This window comes from Bubalus kerabau, chromosome 8 (genome assembly GCF_029407905.1).
Source record: "Bubalus kerabau isolate K-KA32 ecotype Philippines breed swamp buffalo chromosome 8, PCC_UOA_SB_1v2, whole genome shotgun sequence".
Lineage (NCBI taxonomy): Eukaryota > Metazoa > Chordata > Mammalia > Artiodactyla > Bovidae > Bubalus > Bubalus kerabau.
In genome coordinates this window covers 59,574,487-59,594,042 of record NC_073631.1, presented here as the reverse complement: position 1 = coordinate 59,594,042, position 19,556 = coordinate 59,574,487, and the positions used below count along the sequence as shown (strand labels likewise).

Below are 19,556 nucleotides of genomic sequence, written 5' to 3'. Positions count from 1 at the left end.
CCGGCAATCTTGATTCCAGCTTGTGCTTCTTCCAGCCCAGCGTTTCTCATGATGTACTCTGCATAGAAGTTAAATAAGCAGGGTGACAATATACAGCCTTGACGTACTCCTTTTCCTATTTGGGACCAGTCTGTTGTTCCATGTCCAGTTCTAACTGTTGCTTCCTGACCTGCATACAGGTTTCTCAAGAGGCAGGTCAGGTGGTCTGCGATTCCCATCTCTTTCAGAATTTTCCACAGTTTATTGTGATCCACACAGTCAAAGGCTTTGGCATAGTCAATAAAGCAGAAATAGATGTTTTTCTGGAACTCTCTAGCTTTTTCCATGATCTAGCGGATGTTGGCAATTTGATCTCTGGTTCCTCTGCCTTTTCTAAAACCAGCTTGAACATCTGGAAGTTCACAGTTCACATATTGCTGAAGCCTGGCTTGGAGAATTTTGAGCATTACTTTACTAGCGTGTGAGATGAGTGCAATTGTGTGGTAGTTTGAGCATTCTTTGGCATTGCCTTTCTTTGGGATTGGAATGAAAACTGACCTTTTCCAGTCCTGTGGCCACTGCTGGGTTTTCCAAATTTGCTTGCATATTGAGTGTAGCACTTTCACAGCATCATCTTTCACGAGAGTTGGACTGTGAAGAAGGCTGAGTGCCGAAGAATTGATACTTTTGAACTGTGGTGTTGGAGAAGACTCTTGAGAGTCCCTTGGACTGCAAGGAGATCCAACCAGAGGGCAGACTTTGGGGCCACATGGCTGGCCTGCCACTCTGCTTCACCTCTTACCAGTTTGGTAAACTCAGGCAAGTTTCCTGACCTTTCTGTGCCTGACTTCCTCACCTATACAATGAGTGCATACAATATATTTCAAGTATTTAAAACAAATTCTGGCAGACGTGCTTAATAAAATGCTGGCTGTTTGATTCTTAGAGGAAAGAAGTTAAATGAATAAATTCTAGCCAGTTGTCTGCCTTATGAAAGGAATAAACGTATTTCTTTGCTAATCAAACCTCTACGGGCTTTGTACATGTTGGACACAACTGAGCGACTTCACTTTCACTTTTCACTTTCCTGTATTGGAAAAGGAAATGGAAACCCACTCCAGTGTTCTTGCCTGGAGAATCCCAGGGACGGGGGAGCCTGGTGGGCTGCCGTCTATGGGGTCGCACAGAGTTGGACACGACTGAAGCGACATAGCAGCAGCAGCAGCATTCCCTGAATTATACCACCTTTTGCCTACTAAATTTCATTGTTTGGATTGGACTTCAAATGCTGAAAAAGAAAGAAAAATCATGATCCAGTCTCTTCAGCAAATAAATTATAAGCAATCTAAAAGAGAGAGAGGGCAAGGAAACTACATATGAAAGGTGACCCGTGAAACTTATCAACCATGCAATGGGTGGACTTTATTTGGGTCTCATGAATTACAAATTCCTTATTTAGAATCAGTAAAACAATAATCATCGGTCAATAGCAGAACAGAATACTGACCAAAAACAGATATTTGATGATGTTAAGGGAATATTTATTTGGGGGTGTGGCAGGGAAAGACAGTGAAGCCTGGTGTGCTGCAGTCAATGAGGTTGCAAAGGGTCGGACATGACTTAGTGACTGAACGACAAGAATTTTTTTAGAGTTTTTTCTTTTTTTTTTCAGATAGGTGTACCCTGAAATATTTACATATGAAAATTTGATCTCAGGGATTTGCCTCTGTATAAGCTGGGAGCAAAGAGGAGGACTGGAAAAGTATGTGCTGAGTCGATCACTGTTGTCACTGGTGGTGGGTCTGTCTGTGAAGCTTTATAACACTATTCTACTTTTTAATACATCTGAAATTTTTGAACGTAAGAAGTTTTAAAAAAAAAGTATGAGTTGCTCTTCAAATTCTCACACATCCATTGCTTTCTCTAAACCTCATCTGTTATAGGTGATAGTGATGTTATTTACCTCATTGTTTCTAAGATTACATGCCAGAGCACACTGGAGGGTTTATCTTACAGCCTGCCACGTGGTAAACCTGCAAATGTAACTCAAGGAAGTGAGAAGCAGTTATAATCTCTGTATGTATGCAAATCAAGAAAGGAAAAAAATATACTGTTATACTTGAAGGAGAAAAACTGCTAACGAGAAAAAAATAACCCACACATCTCACACTGCATTCACTGTTGGGCATAAGAAGAAATACAACAATGCCTCAAATATCTTATTTTGGCTTTACACTACCTTTTTCTGAGAAGATGCAACTATTTTGCAATGCTCAGCTCTGCCAGGAGCAATGAAGGAAACAAGACTTGTCACCAGTTTCAAGATGAAGAACAAGACAGAGGTTAAGTGAAAGGGTCAGGGTAGCAGCATTCAACTGCAGAGACAAGAATCAAGCCTGTCCTCAGATCTGTGCATCCCAAGGTCTCTTCAAAAGGTAAGTATGAATCCAAGCTACTCATAGCAAGGTTTTGAACACTCCCTAAAAGAATAATCACCACCATCTGAAACCTCAGAAAGTTAAGAAAAGAAATCTGAGATCCTTCCAAACACCTAGTAATTATGTGTTTTCATTCTTCCTCATTCTTTTGTCAATCAGCTTCATAGAGATGATGAGTTTGAGAGCTGAGAGCCCATGGCCAAACTCATCAAGTGGAAGCAGGAGAGAGAGATTCAGGCTTGATTTCTCCTAGGGTCATTCTATATCATGTGTGTCACAGAGGGAAATGGAGGCTAGAGAGAGAGGGGAAGCAGGAGGGGAGTGGTAGAGGGAGGAAGGGGTAAGATGGAGAGAGGGGAAGCCTGGAGGGTGGAGGAGGGAGTCAGGCACAAATATAGCCCAATCACATCACAGGCCCAGCTCCCGGGCAGAACCTATGAACCACTGAAACAGTATTTTGGAAATTCTGCATCCAGGTTTTTTTCTTGCTTTCACCAAGTAAACAGGAATAAAAGAGGAGGAACTCTGTCAATCAAAGCCTGAAGGAACATTTCAGAAAATCTCAAAATGTTTATAACAAGACAAAACTGAAAGACAAGCTAATATTAATCTTCAGATCAGATCAGTCGCTCAGTCGTGTCCGACTTTTTGCGACCGCATGAATCGCAGCACGCCAGGCCTCCCTGTCCATCACCAACTCCCGGAGTTCACTCAGACTCATGTCCATTGAGTCAGTGACGCCATCCAGCCATCTCATCCTCTGTCGTCCCCTTCTCCTCCTGCCCCCAATCCCTCCCAGCATCAGAGTCTTTTCCAATGAGTCAACTCTTCGCATGAGGTGGCCAAAGTACTGGAGTTTCAGCTTTAGCATCATTCCTTCCAAAGAAATCCCAGGGCTGATCTCCTTCAGAATGGACTGGTTGGATCTCCTTGCAGTCCAAGGGACTCTCAAGAGTCTTCTCCAACACCACAGTTCAAAAGCATCAATTCTTCGGCGCTCAGCTTTCTTCACAGTCCAACTCTCACATCCATACATGACCACTGGAAAAACCATAGCCTTGACTAGATGGACCTTTGTTGGCAAAGTAATGTCTCTGCTTTTGAATATGCTATCTAGGTTCATCATAACTTTCCTTCCAAGGAGTAAGCGTCTTTTAATTTCATGGCTGCAGTCACCATCTGCAGTGATTTTGGAGCCCAGAAAAATAAAGCCTGACACTGTTTCCACTGTTTCCCCATCTATTTCCCATGAAGTGATGGGACCAGATGCCATGATCTTCGTTTACTGAATGTTGAGCTTTAAGCCAACTTTTTCACTCTCCACTTTCACCTTCATCAAGAGGCTTTTGAGTTCCTCTTCACTTTCTGCCATAAGGGTGGTGTCATCTGCATATCTGAGGTTATTGATATTTCTCCTGGCAATCTTGATTCCAGCTTGTGCTTCTTCCAGCCCAGCATTTCTCATGATGTACTCTGCATAGAAGTTAAATAAACAGGGTGAAAATATACAGCCTTGACGTACTCCTTTTCCTATTTGGGACCAGTCTGTTGTTCCATGTCCAGTTCTAACTGTTGCTTCCTGACCTGCATACAAATTTCTCAAGAGGCAGATCAGGTGGTCTGGTATTCCCAACTCTTTCAGAATTTTCCACAGTGTATTGTGATTCACACAGTCAAAGGCTTTGGCATAGTCAATCAGGCAGAAATAGATGTTTTTCTGGAATTCTCTTGCTTTTTCCATGATCCAGCGGATGTTGGCAATTTGATCTCTGGTTCCTCTGCCTTTTCTAAAACCAGCTTGAACATCTGGAAGTTCACGGTTCACATATTGCTGAAGCCTGGCTTGGAGAATTTTGAGCATTACTTTACTAGCGTGTGAGATGAGTGCAATTGTGCGGTAGTTTGAGCATTCTTTGGCATTGCCTTTCTTTGGGACTGGAATGAAAACTGACCTTTTCCAGTCCTGTGGCCACTGCTGGGTTTTCCAAATTTGGGGGCATATTGATTGCAGCACTTTCACAGCATCATCTTTCAGGATTTGGAATAGCTCAACTGGAATTCTATCACCTCCACTAGCTTTGTTCGTAGTGATGCTTTCTAAGGCCCTCTTGACTTCACATGAAAATATTAATCTTAGGTCAATGCCTTTTGAAAATTACTGGCAAAGGGGAATGTATATTCCTCAAAAACTTTAGCTGAATGGGAATGAGCAAAAGCGTGACCTCCTTTCTCCATTTTACATTCCATACAGTTCATTAAATATTTTTAGAGACCATACATGACACAGACAATGTTACAAAGCCATTGGTTAAATTACACTACCTGGAAACCAAGCTTTCTAATACACTTCAATGTGTAAGCAGGTATTATCTCTAAGGAATCTTTCACACCTCTAAAGTCAGTGCTAACCTGTAACATGGATCCTTTTTTCAGGCCTTTATCTTCCCTTTTTAGTGGTGTTGATTTGGGAAGGGGAAAGGGTCTTTTAACTCACTGACTCATTTCCTGCAACAGTGTATAAAGTAGATTTGAAACTGTATTCCCATCATTACTTCCACACCTCATAAATCTTGCACTTGCTGTATAAACCAACACCTTTAAGCTATATGGACACAGTTCACTGTTAGGAAGTAGAAAGTATACTTTCTAGCAGGCAATGAATAACATATAACCTAATTCAAAGATTTTATGGCTATAATTGCATTAAAAATAAACTTCACATAGATTTCCTTAAAAAAAGATTTTCTTTTTACCAGAAAAGAAATACTCCAGGATTAGTTTGTGTTTATAAAATAATATGCAGCTCATTGTTGCCTAAAACTGTCAACACTTATTTTAGTATTATTTTTTAAAGTGTGGTACAGTTGGATCTTTATGTGTGATTTGTGGTATAATTTTAATTCTAATTTCAAATTAAAATTTTTTCATGTAAAAGATGGTGTGGATTGTGCTCAACTTTAACACTAAAAAATTTTTACACATAAAGAAGTCTCAAAAAAGGTTAAGACTTCTGGATAACAACCAAAACATCCATTGTAAGTTTTTCTTAAATACTGAAAACTTGCCATAAGAGAACTACAACAGGTAAAACAGAGAAAGAAAAAAGTGTATGTGAAAACTGTTTATTATTTCCTACCTCTGAAACTCTAATGGAAAGGTTTCCAAGTATTTAGTTTTGCCTCAATATCATTTGATGTAAACAGTGTAAGAATAATTTAACTGTTTACTGAAAATTTGAAAAATACAATGTATTGACCTTGAGATGCAAATGAACTTCAGGGTTTAGAGATATTATGTCTTTTTTTGCATTATCAACACAAAACAACTCAAATAACAGACCTGCTATCAATGACATATTTTCATTTAATAATAATTATGGTCCTATGGCCTTTTTGAGTTTTTCAAAACAAACCTTTTCATGCCTCATCTCATTTAATTTTCAGGGAAACCTCTAGAAGGAAGGCAGCTTAGAAATTCATAAAGTTCTAGAGATGAGACAATAGGCTGATAGAGTAAAAGTGTATAAGGTCACACATCCCAAAGTTTGCCAGATGCAAATACCCACCACTCCACCATTAAGAAATTCAAGTCATACCTCCACATGCATTTACCTGATCGGCCGATTCTCTTTACTGTCAAACAGTGAAAAGATGACCTCAAGCTCCTCTCCCAGGTTGGAACACATGAGACTCTTCATCTGCACAAAGAGATGGTGACTGCTGGCCTGCACTGGGGTATCTTTCTTCCGATGTCGATGCTCCATCTGCATGACACCCACCCAAAAACAAGATCAGCGTGGACCGAGGGAAACAACAGACCCCAACAAACTAGTTAGCTATGGTGTGATCATAACGTCCTGTGCTATTTTTTTGGCAGTGGATTTGGTATCCAGTTGGATGTTAAATTCCCAATTTTCTTTCAATGTCTACTGAAGTCTGCAGACCATCAAGAATCCTGCTTTAAGAAGATTTGTTTCTTAATTATTAACATTAAAATGATACCAACTCACAGACAGCATGAAATGCAAAGGATTCTACTGGTCCCTTGTCAACTCCCAGAGTGAGAACAAATTATTGGTCATCTTTTAAAACATCAGACTAAATTAAAACTCTAACTGATCATTTCACTGATGGGAGCTAAACAATGTAGCTATGATTTCCCTTTTCTCATAATTAACAGTTCTTTTATTTTATTTTTTTTAATTTTATTTATTTTTTTTAAATTTTATTTTATTTTTAAACTTTACATAACTGTTTAAATTATACTAAGTTTTGGTAGTTTTCCAAGACAGGCAGTGGCAAATGATATTCAATCATTAAAATAGAAAATGCTTCTAACCTGATGTGGAGATACAGGGAGGCAGACCTACAAAACTCAGTGAGTGTCTAAAGGCAGGAATAGTCTCTGTGTCCATCTCTAGTTTCTCTTTTAATACAGCTAGCCTGGGCTACACATGAGAGGTGGGACCAGAAGTAAGAGTTCCCACATGCTAAGGAAGGAAAGGAATCACCCAGGGTTCCAGGGGTGAGAACATGGAAATGATCATTTATTAGCATGTTTGTTATGTGTCTATAACATGCCCAGCACTGGGAATGCGATGATGGGTAAACACAGAAATAGCCTATGCCCTTGTGGAGCTTTTCTACTAGGGGCAACACCTATCAACAAAACTGTCCCACACGCAGATAGAAAACTGCAACTATGATGAATGGAGGATCTGACTTGTGTCTGAGCAGTCAGAGAAGGCATCTTGGGAAAGCAACACTTTAACTAAGAGCTAAAGGGTGAGAAGGAATTATGAACCATCTAGATAGTGCTTCTCAAATTACCTGCAGTCAAGGACCAGGCTGTTTTCCCCTCTAATCTACTGCAGGTTAATATTTTCATAAAATACAATCAAAATGTCATGGCAATGTCAAAACGTCATAAAGACTTCTGTACATTTACTCACCATTTTTCTACTTGGATCAGTTACACACAGTTCATGATTCAGCCAGCTCTTGGACCACACTGAGCAGAACTGGCCCAGGGTGAGAGCACAGGGAAAACATATAGAAAGGCGGTGTACTAACAGAACAGCTGCTAAGACCGGGACGATTACTGCTTTCATAACAGACTACTAAAGAGGGCACTTCTTGTGGATCACTTGACAATTGAAAGAAAGGAAGGAAGAGAAAAAGAAAGAGGGAAAGAAAAAGCTTGGTGCTTAACTCCAAAGGAGTCATATCTTTGCTTGAAGTTAAGGTACAAAACTCTATGTCTACCTCAGCCACCTTTTAATGTTTCTAAGTATAGTTCAAAAACTAATGACTAACTAACCAAGATTTGAATGCAAAAAATGCTATTTACATTTACAGTTATAAATGCAACAACATAAAATCACCAGAATTTTTTTTATGCTTTTATCATTTAATCTGAACCACTTGAAAAGTAAGTAGCTTAAAAAATGCAATTAATATATCTATAATTGTTGTGCACTCAACAGGTACACTGAGCACGCCTCTGTAAAAGTGAGGAGTAAGTGCATTTTCTTTTAAAGTGGAAGTCAACATTGTGGTATGTGTTGGCCATAATTACCAGAAAAAGCTTCCTGGAGAGAAAAAGAGCGTAATTCTTTTTTCTATGATGGTTGCTCTATTTTTCACTTTAAATATTCTTTATAACAGAGCAAAGGAAGCATCATACATTCATAAAACTCCATCTCTTTAGTTTCTCAAGTAGTTTTTATTTTCTGAAATTGCTAATTTATTTACTGATTTACTTAAAAGTTCAGGGTAACAAAGCACCAACTTCTATGAAGAAATGAGTAACTACTAAAGGTTAGAGCTGGAAAAACAGATATAAGAACTAGGAGATGTCTGGTCTTCACTTCAAACAGTGCAAAGTTCCCAGCATCCATCATGACATTCACTAAACACTGAACGGAAGAATTAGCTCCCTTACTCATGCAGAGAATCCAATATATCTAGATCAGTGCTTCTCAACCTTGGCTGCACTTTAGAATCACCAAGAGAGCTTTTAAAAAATACTTATGTCCAGGTCTTATCCCAGAACAATTAAATTAGAATTTCCAGGGGGTGGGGGTCCAGAGAGGAGAAGTTTTAAAAGCTCCCCAGGTGATTCTAATGTGCAGTGAGGGCTGAGAATCACTGATTGAGATCACGCGAAGAGAGACCCAAATCCTAGCAGATTGAAAAATGTATTGTTACAGCTTTTGTATAATTACTGCCTTGAAACATTTGGTCTCTGAAATTACCTCTCTTCCCTCACCTATAATGTTTCCAAGCCTGAGATGGATTTGAACTTGAGTAGGTTATGAGGACTTGTTTATCTTTTTGGTAATTTACTACTTTGGGGAAGTGCTAAATATATCTCTGTGAAGATATTATTGCAACAGCAAAATGAAAAAGGTAAGTCCATACTTCAAGAGCTATGATTTGATAGTTATAACACACAGACAAAGCTCTGTCTCTGAAATAGACAAATCTATCCCTGAAATAATTTATGGTTACAAAGGCACTTAGCAGTTACTCTAAATGTACTTACATTTTAACTAGACCTTTGGGGAAAGAAAGAGATGTATTCCAAAGACTTAATAAAGTGATACAAATTTTTGATCCTCACCAATGCATCAATTACTGGGTGAACTGTCTGTATATACCAGGGTTCTTATCTTCAGCACTACTGATAATTGGGGCTGGTTCTTTCTGTGTTGTGAGAGCTTTGTGGGATGTCTACCATCTTCTGGCATGTACCCACCAGATGCCAGTAGCACCTCTCCTGACCCCCTGCTCCACACCATCCCCAATTGTGACAATCAAAACTTGTCTACAGACATTGCCAAATGTACTCTATGTTCGATAACCAGTGGCCTACCCACTAAGGATCACACAGCAAGCTGCTAACGTGATCTTACAAAAACAAAGAAAGTTTCCTAAAAAGATTCTCCTTATGCACAAATTAACTAGAGAATCTGGCCAATAAGGTCCTCTTTATGTGCCGAAGGATCGAGCTCTGGTCATTGGCAGTAAACCAAGTGGACATATGTTAACACTGTGAGGCTTAGCACATTTCACTGCTTAGATGAACACAATTAGGTGAGAAAGATCTGCTAACAAGGCTATCAAAAAACCGAAAACAAGACTTTCTTTTTTTTTCTAATGATGCAATATGGAGTTAGTAAGATGCAAATACCTGTGTTTCAAATATGACATGGCAAAGATAGAGCAAAAGAAGAGAAGTAGCAACAATTAATCCAACATCCTGTGTTGGGGCATTTTACCTCCATGACAGGATCCTTGATGCATGAGTGACGATAAATCACTACCCCACCCCCAGCCACACAGGATTTGGTGGTGGTGCCTGCCCACTCTCCTAGGTGAAGCAGCACGGTCAGTCATGTTTACATAGAGAAAAGGGCCAGTGCTACAGGCAACCTGATTACTGCTGTGCCAGGACATAAACAGGAACTCGAAGCTGCCGTAGAGAAAAAACATGTCCTTCTGAAGTTTATAATTATTTGAGGTTTCCTGGAGTATTGTCTTTACTTAAACAGTAAAATGCAAAGGAGGGGGAGAATCCCAATTTCATTTAAAATCACAATGTTTCTGACAAATGAAGACTGTGGACTAAGTTCTGAGCTATAAAAAAAAAAAAAAAATCCTTATCATCTGGCAGTCATCACAGCCCAGATGAGACCCCAGAATCCCATCAACATAACACTCCCAGCAGCCACAACTAAGAAATTGGAATGTCCAAAGAGACGAAATAAATTTCTCATCCTATAGATGACAGTAAGTAAAAAGCAGATAGATAAAATTACATACATACAAAATCAAACTTGGGAAAATAAAACATATTTTTGTCAGATACTGTTAGTCGGTTATCAAATATCTGACATCCCTAACTATATATGGGGATGTGATCATGCCCTAGCCAAAGAAATATAACGGCAAGTATTGTGTGGGGTTTCCAAAAGGGCTCATAAAGTAGCTGAGTCAACTGAAAGAAATCATTCTCCTTCCTACTGTTGGAGAGCAATGTAACAGCTAGAGTTCTTGCAGCCATGTTGTACTATGAAGCATCCTGGATAAAGGATCCTTTTTTTGCTTCTGACATCATGAATCCACAAACAAGCCCAAGACCTGCTGCCTGGGCTTGTATACTGTCAAAGAGAAATACATTTCTATCATGTCTAAGCTTTTATTATTTATTTCATTGAACGCAGTCAAATCTAATTTTAAGAAGTAGCATAGTAAAATTCACTCAGTCATGTCTGACTCTCTGTGACCCCATGGCCTATACAGTCCATGGAATTCTCTTCTCCAGGAGATCTTCCCAGTCCAGGGATCAATCCCAGCCTTGTGCATTGCAGGCTGATTCTTGACTAGCTGAGCCACCAGGGAAGCCCAAGAATACTGGAGTGGGTAGCCTATCCCTTCTCCAGTGGATCTTCCCAACCCAGGAATAGAACCGGGGTCTCCTGCAATGCAGGTGGGTTCTTTACCAGCTGAGCTACCAGGGAAGCCCCAAAGACACAGCATGTAAGGTAATAATTATTCTTGCCACCATGCCTCTCTAACAAGGATGAAATAAAGATGAGAAAAGAATGAAGACTGACTGAATGCTTAGGTGCTTTGCAAATATTATCTAACAAGGAAAGGCAGTTCACATGCATGTCTTATTTAATCTCCCAAACAAACATGATATCAGAATGATTTCTCCATTTAATAAACAAAGAAACTGAAGCGCTGAAACATTGAGCAATAAGTCCAAGATCAGAGAGCTGGTAGAAGGAAGAGATGAAATTCAAATCTAGTTTTTTTGATCTACAGCCATGGTCTTCTCATAATATCATAATGACTTCAAAACCATTAAGTGATTGCTTATTGAGTGCAAAGCACTGTACGAGATGATTTCAGACTTAACAAAGGGAGGTAAGACATGGTGCTCACTCTGAAGAAACTTCAGATTGATTGAGAAATTAAAACAAAAGTGAGAGACAAAATTTGATACCCAATAGTTAAATAAACTATAATAAAAATATCCCATTAGAGGATGTATCTGACAAATTCTAGTGATTTTGTTATACACACACACACACACACACACACACAAGCTAAGAGTTAGTGATGACTTTAAACTTTACTTTTAATCATCTCTGCCCTCCTCCCTCCAACCACTGTTTAACTGTGTTTTTGCTCTGTGCTTGACACTCCACTTAGCACTAATATCACAGAGGGGTGCAGCATGAAACACCACTCTCAAGAAGCTCAGTGTAAAGGAAATTATACACAGAAAAAGAATTTATTCCAACTGACATAATGAGCATTAAATAGTATGAACATATTGATGACAAAGGAAAAAAAACTGAATGTGGTATTAAAAATCACTTTCTCAAATCAGTCATATGCATACTGGATTTATGAATTATTTTTTTTTCATGTTTTTCAGATAATCTCAGGTCAAGAATAATCTGCGATTCTATGAAGAATATTATAAATTTGGGAAGTTATCTCCAAAGAGGCAGGATCTTCCAAAAAAGGAGTCTACTGTTGATCACAGTCATTCCTCCTTGGAACATTATGGAAAGATACAGCAGTAACTAGAGCAAAGCAGAATTACACCTGGGATGATGACTGAATGTCTTTCCAGACACAATTTTCTTTGATTTGAGGTTTTAAAAGAGCTTAGTGAATAACAGGGACTTCCCTGGTGGCTCAGTTGGTAAAGAACCCATCTGCAATGAATAAGACCCAGGTCTGATCCCTGGGTCAGGAAGACCATAGAGAGGAAATAGCAACCCATTCCAGTATTCTTACCTGGGACATCCCATGGACAGAGGAGCCCTGGCAGACTACAGAGCCTGGGGTTGCAAGAGTGAAAGATTACAGCGACTGAAACATCACCCCCCAGGGAATAACAAGAGATTAGGTAAACTGTATACAAATATTAAGAATAGGAGGCAAAATACAAGACAGATGGATCATTCAGGGAACCTAGATGCCAAGTAAATAACTAGACTGTAACCTATCATGTAACTAGGTAAAAACTCAAGTCATGGGTGATGTCATGGTGGGCGATATGACCAAATATCTTATGATTAGTAATAAGCTTCAGTACTTAGAAATGGTCTTGGAGTGATGGGGGCTAAGACCAGCATTTGGAGACCAAGGAGGAGACACTTTCAGGAGTCTGTGCATGTAGTGATAAGACGGGAGAGAAGGGAGCTAACACGCTGATGAGCACTAACTGGAAACACAACAATGTCTTGATACACGACAGACAAATACACAACTTGTGAGCATTTCACTAGTCCAGGCAAAGTACAAAGATTTAGGAAAAGAACTTAAAACTTCTTTGGCTTTACTTCCTAGTGCCTGGGAGTTGAGGGCTCAGTAGGAATGTCAGGTAATTCTGAGACAGGTAAATTATCTCAGTTTTGTACTTGGGGCAGGGTCACCTCAGCTCTCAATTCTCTTTACTTGCTCCAAATTAAACCTGGAACATCCTGTTCTTACAAAATCAAGCGAGTATGAAAAGTGTCATGGAAACCACAAAATTAGCAGTGAGACTGCGAGGCACAAATCCCTATACCTACCAATCGGTAGAGCTCAGTAATGCTGATGTCCTCTGGATCCACCATCGCATACTCTTTCCTAGGCACCAGGTCCAGTCCCAGTTGTCTAGAGAACAAATTGCAAATGTTTGGAAGAAAAGTCACCTCAACAGAATATATTTAAAATAATTATCTTTACTGTATCACTCTAAAAAAAATTCAATACATCACCCTTTGTGCTTCTCTCAGCCAAACTTTTTACCTTATATTAACCCTTTATGGTGCTCGGACTAAGTAAGGAGGCTGAACACTGGGTATAACTTGAGAAACAGAAGATTACAAAGGCAAGGAAACAAGGATGGGGAGGGGATGGGCCGGCCCTCTTGGTGCAGCGCTTTTGGCACTGGGGGCCTTGGTTCTACAGAGTGGGGAGCCTTTAGCACCCTGCAAACTATTACCACAGAAACCCTTCCTCATTGTGCTGGCCTGGAAACTAGACATAGACATCATTTTGTTCTAGATCACAGAGTTGAGGAGAGGGAAGCCTGGCCTTGAGGATTTGACCTGGCAGCAGGGGTTGGTTTTATGTTAACACAGTCACTGAACTGCTCTGGGACATCAGGAAGGAAGAATGAATTGATTCTCCCTCCACTGTCATCATCACAGGAAAGTCAGAGGACAGCACAGGGCTCTATGGAGAATGGAGAAGCTGCCATTGTTGTAACTCTGTTTGAGGCTTTCAGGCAAGAACACTTCTTCTGAAGGCTCTGATAGGGAATGAGATGACTATCTCCTCCTCCTCCCAAGCTTCCTCCACTTTTTTTTTCCCCTTTAAGTAAGAAAACTATATTTAAAGGAATACAGTAAATGCACAATCTGTAAACTGTAAGACATTTTAAATAAGTTGTCAAAGAAAGCAAAATCAGACCTCTGAAAATTCATGAATTTGATGATCTAAATAAATTATATTGCTCATTTTTATACATCCCATGTTTTACCAACTTACCATAAATTAGCCATAGAATTGCCCAAAGCATAAGCTGGAACTTACATGAGTCAAAACTGAGCCATGATTGAGTCATAATTAATGTTTTCCCCTCTTTTCCCTTCCTTATGTCATTATCTTCCTTCCTAAAACTGAAAAAGTATCATCTTCTTGCCTGCTCTGTATTTCTAAGCTATTTTTGATAAGCTAACTTCATCCAACTTTCTTCCTATTTACAAACTAGTCTTTTAAAGGAGGACTGGCATGATGACTAAGAGCCAACATGATTCAGAGAACCAAGTTTTTTTCAAAACAAAAAGGAAAAACATTCAAAAACATTCAAAACATGAAAGATGGCCAGCCTAGGTCATGGTCAAACAGTCTTCAAATCTACCCCTCAAAGGGCCACCCCATCACACACAGTGAGACTGGAGGCTCCCTGCACATGGCTGGAATATCCCATCTCTCAGAAAGTGCTCCGTGCTGTGAATCACAGTGGTCTGGAGTGGACGGGGCCTTAGATCTCTTCTGGCTCAACTTATTCCTTTGACAAGCGACAAGCGAAGAAACTGAAGTCAAGGAGGGCTCAGGAATTTGCCTCACATCTTAAAAGAGAGTTCCCAGTTCAGTGTCTTGCTGTATTCCACCCCTGCCCTTGATTCCCCACAAGGAATGAATCTCCCTGAGATTAATGAATTAGGGCTGCTCTCTTGACTGTCTATAAAAGGATGAATGGCATAGCTCACTCGGCAAAATAAGAGAAGGACTCTGGACAAGATAGAGGTTTAAAATGTGTTATATACTTCACTCCTGTAGTATATGTCTTAGCAGGAATCAAAACTGCCTTCTGATAAAGTGATGTCCTACACTTAAAGGAAGCATTACTCTTGATTCCAAATTGGTTTTTCCAGATTCAGTAAGGGGCAAAATCATCTGTTGTATCTTCTTTACTGCCTTCTTCTTTCCTATCAGCTTTTCTTTTTTTCTGTTGCTCTAAGATGCTCTGATCAACACAGGATCACAATAAACTGTGTGGATCACATTAAATTGTGGAAAATTCTGAAACAGATGGGAATACCAGACCACCTGATCTGCCTCTTGAGAAACCTGTAAGCAGGTTAGAAAGCAACAGTTAGAACTGGACATCGAACAACAACTGGTTCCAAATAGGAAAAGGAGTACGTCAAGGCTATATATTGTCACCCTGCTTATTTAACTTATATGCAGAGTACATCATGAGAAACACTGGGCTGGAAGAAGCACAAGCTGGAATCAAGATTGCCGGGAGAAATATCAATGACCTCAGATATGCAGATGACACCACTCTTATGGCAGAAAGTGAAGAGGAACTAAAGAGCCTGCTGATGAAAGTGAAAGAGGAGAGTGAAAAAGTTGGCTTAAAGCTCAACATTCAGAAAACTGAATCATGGCATCACGATTCTGGTCCCATCACTTCATGGGAAATAGATGGGGAAACAGTGGAAAGAGTGTCAGACTTTATTTTTTGGGGCTCCAAAATCACTGCAGATGGTGAATGCAGCCATGAAATGAAAAAACACTTACTCCTTGGAAGGAAAGTTTTGACCAACCTAGACAGCATATTAAAAAGACGAGACATTACTTTGTCAATAAAAGTCCATCTAGTCAAGGCTATGGTTTTTCCAGTGGTCATGTATGGATGTGAGAGCTGGACTATAAAGAAAGCTGAGCGCCGAAGAATTGGTGCTTTTGAACTCTGGTGTTGGAGAAGACTCTTGAGAGTCTCTTGGACTGCAGGGAGATCCAACCAGTCCATCCTAAAGGAGATCAGTCCTGGGTGTTCATTGGGAGGACTGATGTTGAAGCTGAAACTCCAGTATTTTGGCCATCTCATGCGAAGAGTTGACTCATTGGAAAAGACCCTGATGCTGGGAGGGATTGGGTGCAGGAGGAGAAGGGGACGACAGAGGATGAGATGGCTGGATGGCATCACCGACTGGATGGATATGGGTTTGTGTAAACTCCAGGAGTTGGTGATGGACAGGGAGGCCTGGCTTGCTGCGGTTCATGGGGTCGCAAAGAGTCGGACACGACTGAGCAACTGAACTGAAGATGCTCTGAAGGTCCAAACAGTGAATGGGGACTTGGGGAGAGAGGGAGGCCATGACCTTATAGGATACCGAGGGACCACTTATCTTCCTACACTTGAGCCCACATAAGCCTAACATCATAGTCTAAGTTGGCTTATTCTAATTTCTCACCAATATATTAACATTCATATTTAGCACAATATCAGCCTCGGTCACTGCTTTAAGTGACTAGATTTTGTATTTAAAGTACTTGGTTAGTATTTTAGATTAGTCAGTTATGTCTTTTTTCTTTTTTTTTAAGAGCAAATCCTGGTCAAGATCAGCTTTTTATCAAGTTTTCCCAAGCAGCTCCTCAAAAGACACTAACATATATGCACAGGCAGAATTGGGGCAGTAAGGAAAGCCACCCCTCACCCTTTCCCCACCACCACCCAGGATACCTGTCCCTAAGACTTTTAACAGAAGCTATCTCCCTCCACATAACATCAACAATCTATTACCACAACAGCAAAGAGGGATGTATTTAGAAAGAAAAACACATGTCAAACCTAAAGCCTTTTTGAAACAAGATGTACTCTCAGTGTGGAGAAAGAAATGGCAATCCACTCCAGTATTCTTGCCTGGAAAAGTCCATGGACAGGGAAGCCTGGTGGGCTTCAGTCCATGGGGTTGCAAAGAGTCGGACACGACTGAGCACACAGTAGTAGAACTCTCAGTGGAAGTCACGTATCTGACTGACCCCAGAGAACATTTTGTATTTCCTGAGCACATGCACACTGTCAGACCACACAGGGCAGTTGAGAACTGACAACATCCTGGGACCCACACCAGCCCTAGAAGATGCGGTTGTCAGCTCTATCACTGACAGTCTGCACTAAGCCCCCCAAAGGAGAAAACTGGAAAAGCTTCCTCTGGTGTTTTCCAGAGATACAAGCACACGGTGGCTCACACCTCTGTTGCAGTCACACCCTCATGTGCACCCACCGGAGCTCATCCCTGCGGTGGCGGGTACTCACTCGTTGCCCCAGTCCAGGCGGGCGGTGATGTGGCGCTTCACGTCCTTCATCCGGTCATGGGTGAGGTGCCCCACCAACACCTGCCGCCGCAGATCCAGGATTTCATTCATGATATGCCACAGGCGGTGGAAGAGATCACCTTCGTTTCTCTAGGAAACACGCAAATGCGGAGATTCAGTGGTCAGACACCGGACACAGGGTAACCACAGAGGAGCAGAGGGCGAGGCCCGTTTACCCTCTATGTGCTGGGCCCTCTGAAGACAGACTTTGCATTAACTCTCACTTCCCTACACCCTTTCATCCTGTTTCACAATGCTGCTCTCCTGCTCAAGAATCCAAATCCAACTTCGCTTCTCAGGCTCCCCAAAGCACACATCATGTCACAAGATCCTGATGACATCTCCACACCTGAGTTTGGCCTGATCTCTGACTTTACATTCTCTACTTCCCTTTCCACCTCAAATCCTCTCTTTCTTTGCTGCTGCTAAGTCACTTCAGTCGTGTCCGACTCTGTGCGACCCCATAGATGGCAGCCCACCAGGCTCCCCTGTCCCTGGGATTCTCCAAGCAAGAACACCAGAGTGGGTTGCCATTTCCTTCTCCAATGCATGAAAGTAAAAAGTGAAAGTGAAATCGCTCAGTTGTGTCCGACTCCTGTGTCCAGTTGTGACCCCCTGGACTGCAGCCTACCAGGCTCCCCCGTCCATGGGATTTTCCAGGCAAGAGTACTGGAGTGGGGTGCAATTGCCTTCTCCGTCTCTTTCTTTAGCTTCATCCAATTCTACTGTCCTTCAAGGCTACAGCTGACTTCCACCTGCCTCAGGAAATCGTCCCTGACAGCTCTTGCTCACATGCTTTTCTCCCTTCTCTGAAGTATGGCTGCATGTAATGAAAGCCAATTCAAAGGAAAATCTTATTTTTGAATTACTTCTTGTGTGTTGGTCTTGATGCTTTACTCTTTCCCATCAGAAGCTGGGTACATAAAGGACTCTAACGCTCGTTCATTGATAAATCTTCACTGTTACCATCTGGCCAGTATTTAGACTTTAAAAAAATGTTTTCTTTCTTACTTATTAAATTTTCGTGTAAATTCAAGCTAACCTCTTGTGAAATTCATTAAGCGAGGACGATTAGTTGGAAAGATTGGTTCAACTCCTGGCTTCAAATCTTGGTTTTCCCACTTAACTAGTTTTATAGGCTTTGAGTATGGCTTTTGTCATCTGTGAAACACGCACATGGAAGGTTATTAGAGATAACATTTGTGAAGAGAGCCAGATAAGACAGTGATTAAGAGCACAGACTTGAAACACGAACTACCTCACTCTGCATTCTAATTTGGCCCTTCACTGGCTAAAAACCTGTGGCAATGTATCAACCTCATGGAGCTTGTTTTCCTATCTGCAGAGTGGCTATCATAGGACTTATCTCATAGGCTTGTTATGAAGATTGATGACTTCATATATTAAAACTCTGAGAACGACGTTTGACCCACAATAAATACCATGTAAGTATCAGGTGTTACTAGTGGTGTTATCATTACACTTTTGATCCAGAATAAACTTATAAACTTAAATCCAGATCCTTTTATAAATACTGAATCTTTATCAAAATCTAGGTGTATGTCTCTTACCCACAGATATTTAGGGTAAGCCTTTGGTAAGTATTTCACCTTTCATTAACTCTTCATCTTTCTTAAGCAGAAGCTATGCTTTCACTTTCTATGAAAACTATTAATAGGCTATATGAATAATGGTATGAAAATATTGAGATTATCATTTACCAGAAGTCCTCTACAGAGATAAGCTGCCAAAAATATAAAATTCTGTCTAATCATAAAATTCTTTTTTTTTTTTTATTATTTTACAATATTGTATTGGTTTTGCCATACATCAACATGCATCCGCCACGGGTGTACACGTGTTCCCCATCCTGAACCCCGCTCCCACCTCCCTCCCCATTTCATCCCTCTGGGTCATAACATTCTTTAGGGAAAAAAAAAAAAAGTGGAGATGGATCTTCTGCTTCATTGATGCTTGGTGACTGGAAGTGTTTTGGGGAACTGAGTAGGTTAGACAATGTGCCAGTTGAGCAAGAAACATTCTCCATGACACCATCCCTGATCCTCTGAGCTAGACATAATCTTGCTCTCAATTCCTATAGCACTCTCTTGAGCCTGTTCTTCTACGACCTCTCACTTTTTCCTCATGTTATACACTCCCATACAAGTCATTACAAGAGTGCTATAATGCAATACTACTGTAAGTCACTTGTCAATGCCTGTGTTCTTCACCTGATGTGAGCTCCAACCACAGTGGCTGAGACTGCCCTGTGTAGTCCCAGCAGCTGGAGAATGAAGGAATAAACACCTTGATTTAAAGGAGCTTTGGGCTTCCCTGGTGGCTCAGAGGTTAAAGCGTCTGCCTGCAATGCAGGAGACCTAAGTTCGATCCCTGGGTCGGGAAGATCTCCTGGAGGAGGAAATGGCAACCCACTCCAGTATTCTTGTCGGGA

The 19,556-nt window shown here is 40.7% G+C and overlaps 1 protein-coding gene across 2 annotated transcripts in view; it reads right to left on the bottom strand.

Annotated features, from left to right (window-relative positions):
• The window catches only part of DOCK4 (dedicator of cytokinesis 4), a 474,953-nt gene that overhangs the window by 244,066 nt on the left and 211,331 nt on the right, over positions 1-19,556 (bottom strand). For both annotated transcript variants that reach the window (XR_008717856.1, XM_055590348.1), the window contains exons 6-8: positions 17,046-17,194; positions 13,018-13,102; positions 6,029-6,180 (exon numbers count right to left, since the gene is read on the bottom strand). Coding sequence is in view for 1 of the 2 variants with exons in the window: in XM_055590348.1 (XP_055446323.1) it covers positions 6,029-6,180; positions 13,018-13,102; positions 17,046-17,194 (386 nt within the window). In the remaining variant the exon portion in view is untranslated. The remainder of the gene's footprint in view (positions 1-6,028; positions 6,181-13,017; positions 13,103-17,045; positions 17,195-19,556) is intronic.